At 48.9% G+C, this 21,188-nt stretch overlaps 1 protein-coding gene across 1 annotated transcript in view; it reads right to left on the reverse strand.

Annotated features, from left to right (window-relative positions):
• CNPY1 (canopy FGF signaling regulator 1) overlaps window positions 1-20,344 on the reverse strand; it is an 85,102-nt gene extending 64,758 nt beyond the window's left edge. Inside the window, exons 1-2 of the mRNA XM_087711825.1 lie at window positions 20,212-20,344; window positions 7,779-7,890 (exon numbers count right to left, since the gene is read on the reverse strand). Coding sequence (XP_087567951.1) covers window positions 7,779-7,875 — 97 coding nt within the window. The 5' untranslated portion in view covers window positions 7,876-7,890; window positions 20,212-20,344. The remainder of the gene's footprint in view (window positions 1-7,778; window positions 7,891-20,211) is intronic.
• Between the last annotated feature and the right edge of the window lie 844 nt (window positions 20,345-21,188).

A 21,188-nucleotide genomic window follows, 5' to 3' on the forward strand; every position in this document is an offset into this window, starting at 1 on the left:
GACTTAATTTTAGATGAGAGGGCAGACCTGGTATGTATTACTGAGACCTGGCTGGGCCCGGAGGGAGGAGTCCCCCTCGTAGAGATGTACCCAGAGGGTTTTCAGGTGCTCCATCAGCCGAGAGCTAAGAGAAGGGGTGGGGGTGTGGCCATTGTTATCCGAGAGTCTCTAGCACCTCGTAGGATCCCTGCTCCAGAGCTTGTCAGGTGTGAGTCCCTGCTGGTGAAGTTGGACCTCAAGGGTCAAGTGGGTCTGCTGCTAACGTACCTGCCTCCTAACTGCATTGCAGCAGCCCTCCCCTCGCTCCTCGAGTCGATAGCCGAGCTGGCAGTTGAGTTCCCCAGACTTATGGTTCTGGGGAATTTCAATTTGCCTTTGCTCGGTGAACACTCTGATGGAGCGCAGGAGTTCATGGCTTCCATGACAACCATGGGCTTGACCCAAGTAATCCGAGGACCAACCCACTCAGCAGGTCACACGCTTGACCTCGTATTCCTCTCAGAGCAGTGGAATTGTGATCTTGGTCTGAGGGGTAGCGAGATCTTGCCCCTGTTGTGGTCAGACCACTACCTATTGAGGCTTGACTTTCGGAGACCAAACCCCCACTGTAGGGAGGAGGAACCGACCAGGTGGTTCCGCCCCAGGTGACTTATGGACCCTTTGGGGTTCCAGACGGAGCTTGGGGTTTTTCCTGATACTCTCGCCCGCAGTCCGGTGGAGACTCTGGTCCGGTGGAGACTCGGATTGCGCCTCTACGGCCACTCCGAGGCAGTGGATCCTGGAGGGTTCCTTGGTTTACTGAGGAACTCCGGGAGATGAAGCGCCAAAGGAGACGCCTAGAGCACTTATGGAGTCCAGTAAATCCGAATCGAACCGAGCATTTTTGACATCCTACACCAGAGATTATGTTCGGGCAATTAGGACGGCTAAGGGAACACATATTGCCTCTCTGGTTGCGTCTGCTGAGTCATGCCCAGCCGCCCTGTTTAGGATAACCCGTTCCCTCCTAAATAGGAGGGATACGGGTGATCCGCTGCAGGGCAGGGCTGAGGACTACATCCAATTCCTCGCAGACAAGGTTGCTCGGTTCCGGGCGGACCTGGACTCCAATCCTGCAGAACCAGCCGAGGCACTAAGGGATGATCTGGTAAGCCATCGCTGGGTTGAGTTTCAAGCTGTTACCCCTGAGGATGTGGACAAGGCGATGAGAGCTGTAGGTGCCTCCATATGTGTGCTGGACCCGTGCCCCTCCTGGCTGGTTGTAACAGCAGTGAGGTGACACGAGGCTGGATCCAGGCGGTTATTACCGCCTCTCTACGGGAGGGAGTCTTTCCCCCCGCTTTAAAGGTGGCGGTGGTGAGACCCCTCCTGAAGAAACCATCCTTGGATCCAGCTGTTTTAAATAACTATTGTCCAGTCTCCAACCTCCCCTTTGTGGGGAAGGTTGTTGAGAAGGTGGTGGCCTTTCAGCTCCAGCGGTCCTTGGAGGAAGCCAGTTATCTCGATCCATTCCAGTCTGGCTTCAGACCTGGCTGCAGCACAGAAACCGCTTTGGTCGCGTTGACCGATGATCTTTGGAGAGCCAGGGATGGAGGCCACGCCTCCATCCTGGTGATCCTTGACCTCTCGGCGGCTTTCGATACCATCGACCATGGTATCCTTCTGCGACGACTGTGGGAGGTGGGGGTAGGAGGCGCTGTTTTACAGTGGTTCTCCTCTTACCTCTCGGACAGGTCGCAGTCGGTGTTAGTTGGGGAGCAGAGATCGACCCCTAGGCCCCTAACATATGGGGTGCCGCAGGGTTCGGTCCTGTCCCCCCTTCTTTTCAACATCTACATGAAACCGCTGGGTGAGATCATTCGACGGCACGGGATAAAATACCATCAATATGCGGACGATACTCAGTTGTATCTGTCCGCCCCATGCCAACTCAACGAAGAGATGGATGTGATGAGCCAGGGTCTGGAGGCTGTTAAAGACTGGATGGGGGTTAACAAGCTTGTGCTCAATCCAGAAAAGACCGAGTGGCTGTTGTGTTTCCCTCCCGCGAATTGGCCAAGTGTTCCATCTCTCAGGCTGGGGGGTCAAATTATATGTCCCTCAGACAGGGTTCACAACTTGGGAGTCCTCCTGGACCCACAGCTGACCTTCGAACATCATTTGTCAGCTGTGACCAGGGGGGCATTTGCCCAGGTTCGCCTGGTACACCAGTTGCGTCCCTACCTGAACTGGGAGGCCCTCACAACAGTCACTCGTGCCCTTGTGACCTCTAGGCTGGAATACTACAATGTGCTCTACATGGGGCTGCCCTTGAAGAGCATTCGGCAACTTCAGCTAGTCCAGAATGCGGCCGTGCGAGCGATTGTGGGTGCACCTCGCTTCACCCACGTAACACCTATCCTCCGCGAGCTGCACTGGCTACCTGTTGATCTCCGGGTGCGCTTCAAGGTGCTACTTATCACCTATAAAGCCCTTCATGGTAGTGGGCCTGGGTACTTGAGAGACCGCCTACTGCCAATTACCTCCACTAGACCAGTACGATCGCATCGATTAGGCCTCCTCCAAATTCCATCTTCCAGCCAGTGCAGACTGGTAACTACCCGGAGGAGAGCCTTCTCGGTGGCTGCTCCGACCCTTTGGAACGAACTCCCCGTGGAGATTCGGACCCTCACCACCCTCCAGTCCTTCCGCGCCGCTTTAAAGATCTGGCTGTCCCGGCTGGCCTGGGGTTAAGATTGTAGCCCCACCCGAACTGTGTGACTGTTGTGCTCTTTTTTTTAACATGTTGTATTGTCTACTGTTTGTCTCCCCCCCCTTTTGAATTGTGAGCCGCCCTGAGTCCCCCCAGGGAAAAGGGCGGCATACAAATAAAGGAAACTAAACTAAACAATAATAACAAGGAAATGTTAATGGATAATGTTTAATGATATATATGTGTGTGTTATACTAGTAAAACCAAATTGGATATAAGCTTTATACTGTGAGTTGGGGGGGAAAGGGGGGAATTGCTTAGACATCTTACTAACTGAATTTGTTTCAGAAAATGTCATAAAGGTGTAATGTTATTGGAGGTTTATTGAAACTGTGAATGAATGCCAGCAGGTGGTTGTGTCTTTAAATACAAATGATTTTAGATAAAAACATATTTAAATAATTGTAATTAAATGAGAATTGTGGTACAGTGATAGTAAAATACATAAATTTTCTTTTTTGATTTAAAATGTACAATTCAATTTGAATGAAGTATATGTACGGATTGTGGAAGAAACGCACGAAATGTATTTGTAAACAATCAACATGCTTTCTACAAGATGTAATGAAAAATGATTCTTTTTTTGTGTTTTTGTTTAATTAAAACAATAAACCTTTAAAAAAAAATAACTTCAGAACTAGATCATAAGTGGTGTTTTGGAAGTCCATAATTTTGAACATTTGCTAAGCGACTGGCTGCAAGCAGGACTGAAATCTAGCAGGTTCTAATAGGTTCTGGAGAACCGGTAGCAGAAATTTTGATTAGTTCAGAGAACTGGCAAATGACACCTCTGGCTGGCCCCAGAGTGGGGCGGGAATGGAGATTTTGCAATATCCTTCCCCTGCCACGCCCACCAAGCCATGGCCATGAAGCCACACCATGCCCACCAAGCCACGCCCACAGAACTGGTAGTAAAAAAAAATGAATTTCACCACTGGTTGCAAGTCAAAGACTATGGTATACAAAATAGAGCTTTCTGTTTCTTCAGAAAGAACCAAAATCTGCCCTAAAATATGAAAAGCCTTGAACATTGAATACTAATCCCAAGTCACTTGAAATGCCAAGATAGATCAAAAGAACTACCGGTAACATAAAATTAAGCTTTCCCTTATAAAAACCTTACAGCAGAGGTGGTATTCAGCCAGTTCTAACAGCTTCTGGAGAACTGGTAGCAGAAATTTTGAGTAGTTTGTTGAACCGGCAAATAGGCTGGCCCCGCCCTCGCTGCCTCCCAGCTGATCTTCTTTTGTTGCCCTGAACAGGAGAACGGAGCTGAAAATCAGGTTAGTGGGGTGGGAAGGGAATGGGAATTTTGCAGTATCCTTCCCCTGCCACACCCACAAAGCCACGCTCACAAAGCCATGCCACGCCCACAAAGCTACACCCACAGAACTGGTAGTAAAATTTTTTGAATCCCACTATTTCCTTACAGCAGGGATGGATTCCGGACGGCACTACTGCTGGTTTGTTCGTGCTTGCGTGCTTGCGTGCTTGCGTGCTGTGCGCACGTGCGATTCCCCAATAGAGTCAATAGAAATTGTTCTGCACATGTGCAGAACTGAAATCCAAGATGGCGGTGTTGATGGTGGCGACTGGGGAATCGGTTCAGGGGGTGTGGCAGGCCTGGTTCATTGCCAGTTCCAGCCACCCAGGCTGCCAAACCATTACCAGTTCGGCTGACCCGGGCCATACCAGTAGGAATCCACCACAACCATACAGGGTATATTATTTGACCAGAAAGGCCATAAGTCCATATGTTGCCTTTTTCCAGCAAAGCAGTCCAGAGATTTAACTTTCCCCTGTTTGACATCCACCAGAAATGTTTGGTTGACAAAACCCTCCAAATTCCCGAAGAATTACGATATGGAAATTTATCCTCTTAGTGTCACTGCTGAGCGGCTCGTCATAAGTCAAGTACTACCCGTACTGAATTTATCCCAGAGATATGCTTGAAGCAGAATCAGGAGATTTACTAGGATAAGAAAAGAGATGCAAAACACCACGTCCTCCTCTAGCAGAAAATACTCCTCTGTCTTAGCTGACGTCCTTCTGCCTGGAAGAGGCATCTTCGCTACAGCAATGGGCCTTTTTCAACCAAAGCACATCTGTCTTTGGCCAACCCTGCCACCTTCTGCTCACTTTCCAGGAAGCACAAGGTGGCCTGTCTCTCAAAACCTCTGCACCCGAATCACCCCAACCAGACTTTTCATCAAGAGATCTTGGGATTGAAGATTCCGCAGCCCTGGCATACATCAAGGGAGGATTTATTTCAATATGTTGTTGCAACTACTTTTGTCAGGTTATCCGTCTCGGGAGAGATGTTCATTTCTTACAGCTCATTGTGCCATCTGTTTAAAAAACCAACCCCTCGTCTCCGTGCTAGGAGACCACAGATGGAGATTTCTCCCCCTTGTGTGCACAACTGTCAATGGATGACAAAGCCTTGTTGTTTGCAGCCAGGTGGAGTTGCTGGGGGAGGAGGGGAGAGCAAGGTGGGTGCTCCTGCACGCATTGAAACTTCGCCTCTAGGTACTGAGCAATGCACAGCAAACAATGCCAGTCAATTCCCTTTCTAAGTCATTTTTAACCTATCAAGTGAGCATCAAACTACCTGTAGATAAAGCAAAAGTTTATTTCTCTCTCTCTCTCGGCATATTTCCTCAAGAGGCAATCCTTACCATACTGAGTTGAAGTGAACGGAGGGGAATACAGCTTTTAATGAAAGAAATGAAAGGAAATGGGGAAGGCTTTGGCTTAAGGCTGTAAGAGGAGCTTGCCTATTAGTAATATCATGAGGGTCGTAAAGCAAGTCACCCAGGTAATTGACACAATTTTATGACCTTTTTGTGGTAATTGTTAAGCTACCCTGTGGTTGTTAAGTAAACCAATTGTTGGCTCTGGGCCAGTTTTGCCCCAAAAAACGAATGTGCTGGTTTCCACCAATAATGTTCTAAAATGGACATTCAACCATGGACCCTGCAAGGGTTCATAAATGTGATTCCATTGCCAGGCGTCTGAAATGTGGACATGTGGCTGCAGGGCAGAGAGGCCATCCTAATGTAAGTACCCCTGGGGAGGTTTGTCATAACTTTGAAGAGTTGTTAAATGACTGGTCATAAATTGAGGACTATTTGTACGCTTACAGCCGAGGTGGCACAGTGGTTAAATGCAGCACTGCAGGCTACTGCTAGATCAGCAGTTCAGCGGTTCAAATCTCACCGGCTCAGGGTTGACTCAGCCTTCCATCCTTCCGAGGTGGGTAAAATGAGGACCCGGATTGTTGGGGGCAATATGCTGACTCTGTAAACCGCTTAGAGAGGGCTGAAAGCCCTATGAAGCGGTATATAAGTCTAACTGCTATTGCTATTGCTATTGCTATTGCTATTACTTATTGAGTAAGGTTGTTCTGTTATGTTGCGAAAGTGACTGTCTGCAAAGGCTCCTGGATTGGGGCTGAAACAGTGGTGGGATTCAGCCGGTTCGCACCTATTCGGGAGAACTGGTTGTTAACTTTCTAAGCAGTTTGGAGAACCAGTTGTTGGAAGAAATCTCCTTTTGATTTTTTCACCATTTTACAGGGCTAATCCTGTAAGGAAGGCAGGAAGGAAACATTCTGGTGTTTTTTCTAGCCTCATCTTCATTGCCCTGCTTACAGAAACTGCCTCTCCGGTTAACCCTTATTTACATTGTAACAGCCAACGAGAAGCGCCCATCGATGTGAGTGACATTTAATTGGCCACACCTACCCAGTCACATGACCACTGTGCCCCACCTAACCAGCTGGTCATTAGGACAGAGAACCGGTTATTAAATTATTTGAATCCCACCTCTGGGCTGAAAGGCAAAAACAGAAGCAGTATACTCCATCCCATAATTGGAAGGACCAGTCCCACTGGAGGGGGGGGGGAAAGATCAGATAGATAGATACATTCTTTGCATTCAAGGCAGCAAAAATTCTATGGAGATTTTCAGTCATCCAGGTCATGGTTGATCAAAGGTGCTTTTTTTTCCCCAAGAGGCAACTGGACTTTCTGGTTTTTCTTTGACGATGTTTCGCTTCTCATCCAAGAAGCTTCTTCAGCTCTGATTGGATGGTGAGGAACAGTTCCAAGAAAGCTCCACCCTCATTTGCACCACTCAGGTGACCCTGAAGACACAGATATACCTGCAGATGGCCTCAACGATTCTCTAAAAGAATGCAAATGACCAGCTGTCTGCAAAGAGCATAAAACTCTTCAATTTCCCACCATCTAGCTGGAGCCGAAGAAGCTTCCTGGATGAGAAGCGAAACCTCTTCAAAGAAAAAACAGAAAGTTTAGTTGCCTCTTGGGGGGGAAAAAAGCAACTTTGGGACAAGGCAACGGAAAGCATGGGTTAGTTTGCAGTCCTGAGTTATTTTTCTGCTTTGGATTTGCACACAGACTCTAATCACTCAATGGAGGGAAACAATGGAGGAAAAGAGGGCAGGTAGTCCTTGACTTACAACTGTTCATTTAGCAACCATTCAAAATTACAATGGCATGGGGAAAAAAGTGCTCACTTACGACAGTTACAGCATTCCCACAATCTCGTGATTAAAATTTGGGCACTTGGCAAGCGGCATAATTTACAACAGCTGCAGCATTCCGATGTCGTGTGACCCCCATTTGCAACCTTCCCAGCTGGCAAAGCCAACGGGGAAAGCTGGACTCATTTAACGACTGCATAATTCACTTAACAACCACAACAATTCATTCAACTACCATGGCAAAATAAAGGTTGTAAAATTGGATGTGGCTCACTTAACAACTGCCTTAGCTTAGCAATGGCAACTCTGGTTCCATTTGTGGTCATAAATTGAAGACCACCTGTAAGGAAAGGATGGTGGGGAGCTATTGATACATCTCTGACTTTCAGTCTCTGTAAAAAAAGCTCTGCTGTTAAGGGAACAAAGTGAGAAGTTATTGGCTTATTTGTGCCGAATTAACAAACCTGTAAACCTCAAGTCCTTTGGGTGCATAGGGAAATACTCAGCTGAGACACTAACCTCCACAGAATACCTCGGGGTTTCGCTGTGCTCTCCCAGTATTGCTGAACAGGCCCAGAAGCAGCAAGGAAAACAAGGCCTGGAGGAATGCAGCCATGCCTTAAGCCTTAGTCTGGAAAAACAGAGGAGACAAAGGTAAACCAATATGCTTTCATGGCTAGCCCAACTCTTCGTAACCTGCTGTTCTTTAGTGAAGCTACAATTGCTATAATTGCAGCTTTCTAAAATCTTTATCCAATTCACCAGACCATCCAACCAGAGGTGGTATTCAGCTGGTTCTGACCGGTTCTGGCAAACCGGTAGCAGAAATTTTGAGTAGTTCGGAGAAACAGCTGCCCCTGCCCCTGATCTATTTGCTGCCTCCCCAGTCCCAGCTGATTGGCTGGGTCTTCTTCTGTTGCCCTGCACAGGAGAAAGGCGCTGGAAAGCAGGTTGATGGGGTGGGGAGGGAACGGGGATTTTGCAGTATCCTTCCCCCAGGAGTTGGGAGGGAATGGGGATTTTGCAGTATCCTTCCCCCAGGAGTTGGGAGGGAATGGGGATTTTGCAGTATCCTTCCCCCAGGAGTTGGGAGGGAACGGGGATTTTGCAGTATCCTTCCCCCAGGAGTTGGGAGGGAACGGGGATTTTGCAATATCCTTCCCCCAGGAGTTGGGAGGGAACGGGGATTTTGCAGTATCCTTCCCCCAGGAGTTGGGAGGGAACGGGGATTTTGCAGTATCCTTCCCCCAGGAGTTGGGAGGGAACGGGGATTTTGCAGTATCCTTCCCCCAGGAGTTGGGAGGGAACGGGGATTTTGCAGTATCCTTCCCCCAGGAGTTGGGAGGGAACGGGGATTTTGCAATATCCTTCCCCCAGGAGTTGGGAGGGAACGGGGATTTTGCAGTATCCTTCCCCCAGGAGTTGGGAGGGAACGGGGATTTTGCAGTATCCTTCCCCCAGGAGTTGGGAGGGAACGGGGATTTTGCAGTATCCTTCCCCCAGGAGTTGGGAGGGAACGGGGATTTTGCAGTATCCTTCCCCCAGGAGTTGGGAGGGAACGGGGATTTTGCAGTATCCTTCCCCCAGGAGTTGGGAGGGAACGGGGATTTTGCAGTATCCTTCCCCCAGGAGTTGGGAGGGAATGGGGATTTTGCAGTATCCTTCCCCCAGGAGTTGGGCGGGAATGGGGATTTTGCAATATCCTTCCCCCAGGAGTTGGGAGGGAATGGGGATTTTGCAGTATCCTTCCCCCCAGGAGTTGGGAGGGAATGGGGATTTTGCAGTATCCTTCCCCTGCCATGCCCACCAAGCCACACCCACCAAGCCACGTCATGCCTACCAAGCCACGCCTACAGAACTGGTAGTAATTTTTTTTTAATCCCACCGCTGATTACAACACATCAGAAGGGCTGAAGGTCAAGGAAGTATAGCCTAGATTTTATAGGTTCAATCCTGAGACACACACCAGTTTTATAACTATCCCATACACATCATATCTTCACCAACTATGCAAATCATTTAATTCGATATGTTTTTTGCTGTCCTATTATTTTTCTCTTCTTTAATAATAAATAATTCTCATTTATTCTCACGTTCTTCTTTATTGCAAAAGCTGATCAAAGACTGCAATGAAGATATTTGATTTTATAACCATTCCCAAAGTTTTGACATGGTTGTTTAGTGTTTTGTCTCTTTGATAAAGTGCCTTTCCCTCTTCAAATAGAAGTAGAAAGAGGTGATTTCTAATATAATACCAGTTCTGAAATAATTAATAGGTAACCATATATCACTAGTTTGAAAAGAAAATCTTTAACTCCGATAGATAATGCTAAATGATTAATGATGGACAAAAGTTAAACCAGGGCGATTTCATCCTACAAAGGGTATTCTGAAACATGAACTTTATGTGTTAATTATATTGCCAAAAAAAACAAAAACCCTCTGCTCTTTAGGCATGGTTCTGTGTCACTGTAAAAATTGCTTTTCAAGGTACATTTGAAAAGTTTCAACACACGTTTCAGACGCTTGATTTGCCTGTCAGTTATTTCTCCGTACTGAACCTGGCCCGCATTTCTGCAAAACACACCAACAAACCCTTATTTGCTATTTAAATTCTCCTTAACTGCACCTGTGACTGAAGAAAGCAAATGAGAATTTCCCCAAGGACACCGCTGACTACATCACAGCTGTTTGAACCTGTGGACTTGCCCATCAGTTCAAAACTCAAACATTCTGTTGTTTTCAAAGGATGACAGACGGTTGAATGGCACCTAATGTACTCAACATCATGACACAGATCTCCAACCAAGTGGGTTTCATTCCCAGAACTTGTATCTATAGCAAACTCATGCTGTATTGTTTTATGAATTCTTTCCCTTGTCTTGGCAACTGTACCAGGCTTATAGTGCTAAAGCAGTGGTGGCGAACCTTTTAGTTGTTTGGTGCCAAAAATGCGAGGGCACACGCACCTTAGCATGCACACGTGCAAGCACCCATAATGCAAAGAGCGCCCCCATATGTGCATGTGTGCACAACCTCCCCATGCTCAAGAGCCGCACTGCTCGCTTCCAAGCTGAGCTTGGTATTTCCTCCCGGGGGGGTGGGGGTGGGGGAGGCCGTGGTGGCGTGGTGGTTAAATGCAGCACTGCAGGCTACTTCAGCTGACTGCTAGATCAGCAGTTCAGCGGTTCAAATCTCACCAGCTCAGGGTTGACTCAGCCTTCCATCCTTCCGAGGTGGGTAAAATGAGGACCCGGATTGTTGTTGGGGGCAATATGCTGACTCTGTAAACCGCTTAGAGAGGGCTGAAAGCCCTATGAAGCGGTATATAAGTCTACTGCTATTGCTATTGCTATTGTTTTCGCCCTCCCCAGTCTCCAGGAAGGCCTCTGGGGTCTTGGCTCTGAAGCCAACCAGTTGGACTGTTTTGCCCATTTTTTGCCCTCCGGGGAGGGGGGGGGAATTCTGAAGCTTAGGGAGGGCGAAAACAGCTTCTCCCAGCCCCCCCCCACAAAGGCTGAAAATCAGCTGGCCAGCACGTCCATGTTGTCTGGAGCTGCGGGCTTGGGTGCCGGCAGATATGGCTCTGTGTGCCACGTGTGGCACGCATGCCATAAGTTCGCCATCACAGTGCTAAGGTGTATTATTTTCTTCCTTTCTTTTGTCTCCATTCATAATTCCAAAGTGTAGCTATCAAAGATGTGGTATGGGACCACATCCATCTAAGAATCCTCCCCCACAATATATTCTTCTATCCTGTCAAGTGACTAAATCGTGATTCCTAAATCATGAACAACAAAGTTTTTCCACTGTTATGCCACAAAGTGCCATCCTGGTGTTAGATGAAAGGGAATTTTATTTCTGATTAGCTGATAACCTGGCGTTGCCCGGGTATTTATTTATCCTAATCCATACATTTGTCCCCCAAAATAATCTCGGACCAAACATAATTTCTAATGCTGGATTTTCCCCCTTACCAGAGGGAGCCCCCTTGTGGAGTACTATGAAGCTGTTACCATGACAACTCCACTGTACTGTACAGTAGAAGCCATTTTACAGCAGTACGGTAGAAGCCATTTTAAGGCACAACAGGCTGTATCTTAAGAAAACACACACACCAAGGGATGTTAGGGGTGTCATACCCTCCACAGTATTTGTTTCCAGAGAGTAAGTCACCTGTGCACCAAGTTTGGTTGAAATTGCTCAAGGCGTTCCAGAGTTATGCTGGAACATACATACACAGACAGCCATTTTTATATATATAGAAGAAAGAAAGATTGAACAACATGCAAGTATTTGCACATTGATAAAAGGCAAGTTAAACTTTTGACATATATAAATAATAGAGCCCTGGGATATTTTTTGCCTCTGTCTTATTCAAATTTTAGCTCTAAAGTATCCAGGCAACAGCTTTCCCTTCTAATCATTGTGTTTTAGCTAGTTCATCTGCTTCACTGAAATCAAGGTATCGGTCAGGTCTTCAAAGTTAATGAGGCATGAACCCACTTATGGAAAAAAAGCAAGTATTTTGCATGCTGGTCACAGCCAAGTTTCAAAACAACCAGACTGCTTTCACGTCCACAGCAACCAATATGCATTTTATTTCCCAAACTATCCTTCAATAATGTAGGCTTTTTTCCCCCCAGGCAATGTCACTGTAGCAAAACCCTTCTAGAAGTTTCATTTGATGGAATCGGAGTATCTCTTCCAAGTTGCCCACAGAAGGAAGGTGGATCTGTACAAACTCAAATGGTGGCAAAATGACTAGCAGTAAACTTTGGACAGGACCAACTATGACGTTTTCTGATGTTTGTAGTGATAAAAGGCAGGAATTCATTAATATGGCAGATTCCCTGCCTCGTGTTCTCCAGCTATATTGGAGCAGAGTCTCTCAAACCTGCAGCAAGCTTAACCAACAGCAGGTATGCCTGGAATGTGTTCAGGTAGGAAAGACTGATTTAGCATGTCACACAGTGAATACCCTTCTTTGTCCCACTCTATTAGCTGCAGTGCCCGGGGTAGGGAACATGTTTAGTTTAGTTTAGTTTAGTTTAGTTTTAATTTATTTATATGCCGCCCTTTTCCCTGAGGGGACTCAGGGCGGCTCACAACTCAAGGGAGGGGGAATACAAACAAATAACAAAAAAAAACATAAAATCATACACAGTTAAAAGCACAACAGTCATACCATTCGCGTGGTGTTGAATACTAGCGCGGGAAAACTAGCGCGCGAACAAAGGACTCCTTCCTGATTGGTTCCCGGGTGGAGCCGGTTCAATCCTCGCCCTGATTGGCCGAGCTACTCGACGCCCCATTGGCTCCTCGTTCAAACCCGGGGGTATAAATGTAGGGCGCGAAACACGCCACGTTGAATCGCAGTTTACTATGAGCTGAATAAAGTCACTTTCCTCTTAACTCTTGTCGCGTCCTTCCCTTCGCTCCAAGCTACAAAACTGGCGACGAGGATGGGATTCCGATTCCCGCGACCACGGAGAAGAACAGCCAGCTGCCACCGCGTCTGAACCAGCTAGCACGCTATCCTCGGACCAAGAACGCCGGCAGCGAACGCGAAATTTTCTCCGTCATTCTCTCCCTCTCTCCGGCTCCACATCACGATGGCGTCATCGCTTCCTCCTTTCGCGCCATTCGGCGGAGCCACCGGAGAATCATGGGACGGGTTCATGGAGCGGTTCGAGTGCTACCTGATCGCCTCGAAAAACCAGGCTCAGACCGACGAGGAGAAGTGCAGTTTCTTCCTGTCCTGCTGCGAGCCGTCCATGTTCGCCTCTGCGAGAGCCCTGGCCGCCCCGAGGCCAGCCTACAAACTTGGGTGGGCCGAGCTGATGTCCAGGCTGAGGAACCACTACGCTCCCTCACCCTCTCTGTTTGCACGCCGTTTCGCTTTCCGCCGCCGAGTACAAAGGGCCAACGAGTCCATCAGCCATTTCCTGGAGGCTTTGCGCACCGTGGCCGCCCAGTGTGATTTCGCAGACCTGGAGGAGAATCTTGCGGAACAGTTTGTGTGCGGGGTCCGCGACGCACATTTACGCGGCCGATTACTCCGGAATCACAAGATTACCCTGATGCAAGCCGTGGAGATAGCGCGAGCAGCCGAACTCTCCGAACAATCCACGGCCGACATGGAACGCCTCCAGCTAAACCCCCCCGCACAACCCGCCGCGGGGCCGTCCACCCAGACGAACCTCGTCGACGATCTCTCCCCTGCCGAAGACGAGGAGGAGGAGGAGGAAATCGTTGGCCAGATGAGGATGCAGCCGAAGCAGAGGCCACCCCAACAACCGCCGGCGCCCGTTCAGCCAGCACCAAACGCACCTTGCCGCGGATGTGGCGGCCGCCACAGCCGCGCAGCCTGCCCGTACCGCTCTGCCGTTTGCCGCCGCTGCCGAGGAGAAGGGCACCTCGCCAGAGTATGCCGGGCTCCCCTGCCAGCCCCGTCGTTCATGCAACCCAGCAACCAGCGCCCGGCGCCGCAACGCCGCCAGCAACCACGTCCCGCGAAGCGCACTGAGGACTGCTACTCAACCTATCAGCCCTCCAGCGCTGACTGCATGGTCTACCAGGCATCCCACGTTCCTGCCGGCCACCGGAAAATAAGCACCGCCGTCCGGCTCGAAGGTCAGCTTTGCCAAATGGAGGTGGACTCCGGTTCATCCCGTTCTCTCCTATCTTGGGCTTTGTTCTCCCGCCTTTGCCCCGGGGTTCCCCAGGGAAAGCTGCGTCCCGCCCGGGTCTCCCTCCTAGACTACCAGGGAAATGGGATTCCCACAGCCGGGATATACCACATCCGGGTGGAATACGGGAATTTTAAAGGGAAACTCCCAGTTTTAGTCGTTAGAAACAACCTGCCCGCTCTCCTGGGGTTGGAATGGTTCTCCGCTTTGGGCCTCACCATAGAAGGGGTACACAGGGTAGTTCCCCTCGCCGTAGATAGCGTCCTAGACGAGTTCTCAGACGTATTTGATGGGAGATTGGGCTGTTATAAGGGCACCCCCATTTCCCTCTGCCTCGATCCCCAGGTCGCTCCCGTTAGACTAAAGGCACGCAGGGTTCCCTTCGCATTGCGAGCAAAAGTAGACGCAGAACTGGACAAACTTATTGAGCAAGGGGTACTCGAGCCCGTAGATCACGCCCGTTGGGAAACCCCCATAGTCCTCCCGGTCAAACCCGACGGATCGGTGAGAATATGTGCCGACTACAAGTCGACCATCAATTTGGCCCTGCAGGCAAACCCGTATCCGGTTCCCGTAGTGCAGCACCTACTCCACTCCTTAGGACAGGGCCGCATTTTCGCCAAGCTAGACATGGCACAGGCCTACCAGCAGCTTCCCGTAGACGACGATGCGGCTACAGCCCAGACCATCGTCACCCACCGTGGGGCCTTCCGTTGCCGCCGCCTACAATTCGGCGTCTCGGTTGCCCCTGGGATTTTCCAGAGCCTCATGGAGCGGTTGCTCCATGGGCTCCCAGGCGTCGTTCCCTACTTCGACGACGTCCTGGTCGCAGCCCCCAGCCACTCGGAACTCCTGAAAACACTGCGGGAGGTCCTCACACGTTTTAGGGAGGCAGGACTGAAATTAAAGCGCAGCAAATGCGAAATTGCTGTTCCCAAAGTTGAGTTCTTGGGGTTCCTCATTGATGCCCAAGGCATCCACCCCACTCCTTCCAAAGTTGCCGCCATCAAAAACGCACCCGCACCCACCTCTAGGGCGGAATTACAGGCGTTCCTGGGGCTTCTAAATTTCTACGCCCCTTTTATCCCCCACAAGGCGTCACTAGCTGAGCCGCTACACCGACTACTTGACCGGTCAGTGGCCTGGAAATGGGGTAGCCGTGAAGCGCACGCGTTCGCGGCTATAAAAGATATTTTAACTTCATCGGCAGTCCTAATCCAGTACAGCGATAGGATGCCTCTAATTCTGACTTGCGACGCCTCCCCCTATGGCGTTGGGGCGGTCCTGAGCCACGTCCTCCCGAACGGCTCAGAAGCCCCCATAGCTTTCTATTCCCGGACACTCTCCTCCACGGAGCGGAACTACAGCCAAATCGATAAAGAGGCCCTGGCTGCAGTCTCCGGCATTAAGCGGTTCCATGACTACCTCTACGGTAGGAATTTTACCCTGGTCACGGATCACAAGCCCCTCTTGGGGCTACTGGCGGGCGACAAGCCAACTCCCCCCATTTTGTCCCCCCGCATGACTAGATGGACGGAGTTTCTAACAGCGTATTCATATACGCTGTTATACCGTCCGGGCAAACAGCTAGGGCACGCAGACGCTCTAAGCCGTTGCCCTCTGCCAGAGACGGACACAGCCCACGTGCCCGCGCTCTCTGTTCTGTCCATCGCCGAATCCGACCTCCCTGTCTCGGCCGCGGACGTCGCAGCCTGCACAAAGGCTGACCCCGTCCTATCTCAGGTTGCTTCATGGGTTTTGAGGGGGTGGCCCACGGAAAAGGTAGCGGAAGAATTCCGTCCATTCAAAATGCGACAAGCCGAACTCGCCCTTCATGGGGGGTGTCTTGTCTGGGGGGATAGGGTAGTGATCCCCACAGCCCTGCGGGCACGAATCCTGCCTGCACTCCATAAAAACCACCCAGGCATAGCACGAATGAAAGCGTTAGCCCGTAGCTATGTGTGGTGGCCCTTGTTAGACTCCGAGATCGCAGATTATGTAGGCCGATGTAGAATATGCCAAAATTCCAGGCCGAATCCCCCCACAGCCGCCCCTCGCGAGTGGGAAATCCCTAGAGGCCCATGGTCCCGTTTACATATTGATTTCGCCGGTCCCTTCCACGGCCGAAACTTTATGATAGTGGTAGATGCTTACTCTAAGTGGGTGGAGCTGGTAATCATGACCTCCACCACAGCGGAGAGTACAGTGAGGGCCCTCCGTAAGATGTTCGCTACCCATGGGTTACCGGATGTGATAGTTTCCGATAATGGGCCCCAGTTTACCTCCACCACGTTCCAAGAATTCCTGGCCGAGCAAGGAATCAGACACGCGGCCACAGCCCCCTATCACCCAGCTAGTAATGGCCGGGCGGAGCGCGCAGTTCGCTCAGCGAAAGAAGCCTTGGGCCGCATGGGCCAGGGCGACTGGCAAGAAAGAGTGGCGGCTTACCTCTTGAGCCAGCACTCCATACCCTGCCCAACGACGAATAAAAGTCCCGCAGAGCTCTTGATGGGTAGGAGATTGCGAACCTCCCTAGACAGGCTCCATCCACTCTACGCAGGGGATCTGCCGAGCAACCTGGGGGCCCTCCCTTCCCACGCGTTTAAGTTAGGGGATCCGGTATGGGCCCGCTCCTTTTCCGGGGATCCACGGTGGGTTCCCGCAACCATCACAGCTCTGACCGGCCCCTGTTCCTTCAGGGTCGGCCTGGCCGACGGAGCACAATGGAGGCGCCACGTGGACCAATTAAGGCGTCGCCTTCCCGCGGAAACAGACGGCCCGAGCCCTGCGCACACCCGCTCACACCAGGAGCCAACATCGTTGATTTTTTCCCCATCGGACCGTTTCCACCCGGGGAACGAGAGGCAAGCCGATGCGAACTTTCCGGACAGGCACGCCTCAACCGGCTACTCTTTTCCTCGAAGCCCTTATCGAGACTCTGAACCTACACCCCAACCAGACTGCACGGGACCGCAACCGGACACTCCGGTTGCCACGGAAACGCCACCCCAGACAGTTGGACATTGGACAGGGGACCCGGGGCCAGCTCTCTCCCGCGGGCCCGAACCACAGGTTCACCGCCCTACCACGGACACGCCTCCGCCAGCGGGTTCCCCCCTGTCAACGACCGCCGGGGAGCCACGAAGGTCAGGGCGAGAACGCCACCGCCCCGCCTACCTACAAGACTATGTTTGCCCTTCCCAAAAGAACTCTTTGACTGGGGGGGGAGGGGTGTTGAATACTAGCGCGGGAAAACTAGCGCGCGAACAAAGGACTCCTTCCTGATTGGTTCCCGGGCGGAGCCGGTTCAATCCTCGCCCTGATTGGCCGAGCTACTCGACGCCCCATTGGCTCCTCGTTCAAACCCGGGGGTATAAATGTAGGGCGCGAAACACGCCACGTTGAATCGCAGTTTACTATGAGCTGAATAAAGTCACTTTCCTCTTAACTCTTGTCGCGTCCTTCCCTTCGCTCCAAGCTACAAAACGTGGGGCAACGAGTCTTTAGCCCCAGGCCTGTCGGAACAGCCAGGTTTTAAGAGCTATGCGGAAGGCCTGGAGGGTGGAGAGGGTACGAATCTCCACAGGGAGTTCATTCCAGAGGGTCGGAGCAGCCACAGAGAAGGCTCTCCTCCGGGTAGTCGCCAGTCGACACTGGCCAGCTGATGGAATTCAGAGGAGGCCTAGTCTGTGGGATCTAATTGGTCTAGTGGAGGTAATTGGCAGTAGGCGGTCTCTCAAGTATCCAGATCCAATACCATGAAGGGCTTTGTAGGTGACAACTAGCACCTTGAAGCGTACCCGGAGATCAACAGGTAGCCAGTGCAGCTCACGGAGGATAGGTGTTACGTGGGTGAACCGAGGCGCACCCATGTGCCAACAATGGATGTTGGTGAACTACAATTACCAGCATTATTCCCCAAAGACCATGCATGTTGAAGGTGTTGAGAATCGTAGTTCAGTATCTAGAAGGCTGCAAGTTGCTTGCCTCTATGTAAGGCAATATCATTGCATTTTATATTGGTAGAATTTATTGAATGCAGGTGCAGTCATGGACTGCTGGTTTTGATGGCTATGCCATGTATCATGCTATATCATGATGGAATATTTTTTGGTTTTGTTCCTTTACACCGGAGGGGGGGGATGTCAAACTCAAGGCCGACGGGTTGCTTAGATGTGGCCCACGGGGCTGCCCTGGAAATAGCAAAGAACTGGCCTGCAGTGTGTCTGCCAGCAAAAATGGGGTTCCATTTTCAGCTATGACAGCCTCCTGCACACTTCTGACAGTGAACATGGAGCTTGGGAGGGCTGTGCGTGGCCCTGAGTGCCATTTTCACTGGCAGTGTGCTCAGCCCCCCCCCCACCGCTGCATACATGAGTGACATCGTGCTGGCCACGCCCACCCTGGCCATGTCCACTCCCACCCTTCCGAGTTCAAACACATCCCTGATGCGGCCCTCAAAGAAATCGAGTTTGACACCCCAGCTTTACACTAAAATTATTTATTCAATATGATTATGTGGGATGAACTAACACAAGTACATCAACTGCATAAAAGAGTTGGACTTTTGCTTAAGTTCTCATCAAGACCATCACTAGAAAGCAATGCAGGCTAATCATGTCACGTGTGGCTTAACCCATATGTGGATTGCTCTGTGTGCAGAAGCAAGTATTGAATAAAATAATAAACCATAAGAATTACGTTGATGTGGAAATCTGGGAGAAGGCATGAGCTAAGGCCACGTTTCCAACTCTGAAAATATCTAAAATTGGAGGTGTTCCAGATGAAGGCGACTGAATATCTGTCTTCCCTATTTGAAGTTTTAGGCCAATAAGGCCCAGAAGTTAAATTCCCAAACTTCTGTATTCCAGTTATTACAAATCAAGGTAATCAAAGAACTACTATGAACGTTGATGATGTTACCTAGTTGGGTAATGAAACGTCTCCAAGAAAGCAGCCAAGCTCAAAGAGCATCAAGAACCCTCAGCTACTGCAAACATCTCCACTATGTAGCCATGTTATAGCTCAAGACTTCAAAGCCTACTTTAGCACTATTGTTTGCAAGGTCCCAATAGGTATCTCCTACTTTTTTCCTGATAAGATTCTAAAAAAATTCCTACTCTTACAAGCAGATCTCTTGCAGTTTTCTTGCAGCTTTGCCCAGCATAAAACTCAGTATAGCTGAGTAGAAAATAGTTAAGTTTCACACTCCATGTTGGCTTTGTTGCCACTCCCAAGTACTCTTCCTGACAACTATTTCCCCTTAGAGAAATTCCTTGTACCTGAGGTGGAGTTAATGTAGCTTTTTTCATTTCAGTTTCTCTGATGCAAGGACCCTTTTACTCCCTTGGAATATAATCATCAATTGTTCCTAGCAGGTGATGGTCTGAACAGGTAAGGTGACTGCTCAGTTGTGGTAAACTTTTGATCCTATTGTGCTTTCCTAGCGTTGGGTCTGTAATCTTTCTCAGCAAAAAAACAAAACAAAACACCACCCCAAAAAACCTGTGATTTTTACAAAACTTGGTGAATTTAAAATACTGTTTGGAAGTATAAAAAGGAAGTTGTAAATGATCCAGAACTGGTGGGGAAAAAAACCCTCTGCAATTTCATATACAATACTTCAACTCAGGGGCGGATGGAAAAATCTGATAGGCTTTCTATCTAAACTACAGTTCTTTTTATTTTCAGAAATTCAGTTATCACATATAAAACTTTAATTCATTACAAAGCTCAGCTTTTGGCTTCTCAAAGAATTGGAAAACTACTATACCCCTAAAGGGAGGGAGGAATCTTTTCACCTGAGCTTGTCATCTAGGTTTTCCAACAGAACAATTTGTAGTTTTATTAGTAAATTTCATGTACATTTACTGATGTTTGAATAATCCTTTGCCTTGAAAACAAAATCAAACAATTCTACCACTCTTATTGTATTTTATTTTTTGTGCAGTTAGGACACCAGGGAATAAAGTTATTAAAAATGACTGGATCCAGCTGTACTCAGTACGGTTGATACTGTATTAGAAATAAAGAAAAATAAACTATAAATAGGGGGAGGTATGGATTTATTTATTTTTATTTGTAAGTTATCAAATTTACACAGAGAAAATATTTCTAAAAGAAAAAGAAATCAGCCTATACTTTCAGTCTAAAGAATATTAGATCTAGGTTTTCTCCTTAAGTATATGAAAATGATTTCAAATTTCCCACGTTTACCTTTAAATTTTAATTTCAACAATTTCATTTTAAAGTGTACTTACTTGGCAAAGATTTCAGCTTCTGCTTAAGCAAGCTCACAGCTCTAAGTTTCAGCCAGGACAATGTTTTAAAACCTGATCTTCCTCCAGAGAAGGTAATTTTATCTCCCTCCTTCTTCAGCATCAGGATCTCCTCAGGTCTATTTCTCAGTGAGAAATCCTATTGCTGTTATGATCTAATGAAATAATTCATGGACGAGCCAGCCAATGAAAGAGCAACATGTGGGAAAAACAGAATCCAGGAGCCAACTGGATATTGCATAAAGCTCAGGTGCCTGGAGCAAGCAGTAGAAAGGAAGAAGGGGAAGGAATGCTGGTTGCTATGGAGAATAAAATCACCTGTGTGACATGTGCTCTTATTTACTAGAAGTTCATTAGAGCTGCATTTTCCGATCTTTACTTCCCAAATCCATAGAAGAGTGTTTCCTCTATCTCAGCCACTTTATGATATGTGGACTTCAACTCCCCGAATTCCCTAACCAGCATCTGTGAACTTCAATTCCCAGAATTCCCCAACCAGCATCTGTGAACTTCAACCCCCAGAATTCCCTAACCAGCATCTGTGAACTTGAATTCCCAGAATTCCCAACTAGCATCTTTGAACTTCAACTCCCAGAATTCCCCAATCAACATCTGTGAACTTCAATTCCCAGAATTCCCCAACCAGCATCTGTGAATTTCAACCCCCAGAATTCCCCAACCAGCATCTGTGAACTTCAATTCCCAGAATTCCCCAACCAGCATCTGTGAACTTCAACCCCCAGAATTCCCCAACCAGCATCTGTGAACTTCAATTCCCAGAATTCCCCAACCAGCATCTGTGAACTTCAACCCCCAGAATTCCCCAACCAGCATCTGTGAACTTCAACCCCCAGAATTCCCCAACCAGCATCTGTGAACTTCAACCCCCAGAATTCCCCAACCAGCATCTGTGAACTTCAATTCCCAGAATTCCCCAACCAGCATCTGTGAACTTCAAC

Source organism: Thamnophis sirtalis, unplaced genomic scaffold (genome assembly GCF_051295495.1).
Source record: "Thamnophis sirtalis isolate CommonGarterSnake01/CBP01778 unplaced genomic scaffold, rThaSir2_p1.2 scaffold_4, whole genome shotgun sequence".
Lineage (NCBI taxonomy): Eukaryota > Metazoa > Chordata > Lepidosauria > Squamata > Natricidae > Thamnophis > Thamnophis sirtalis.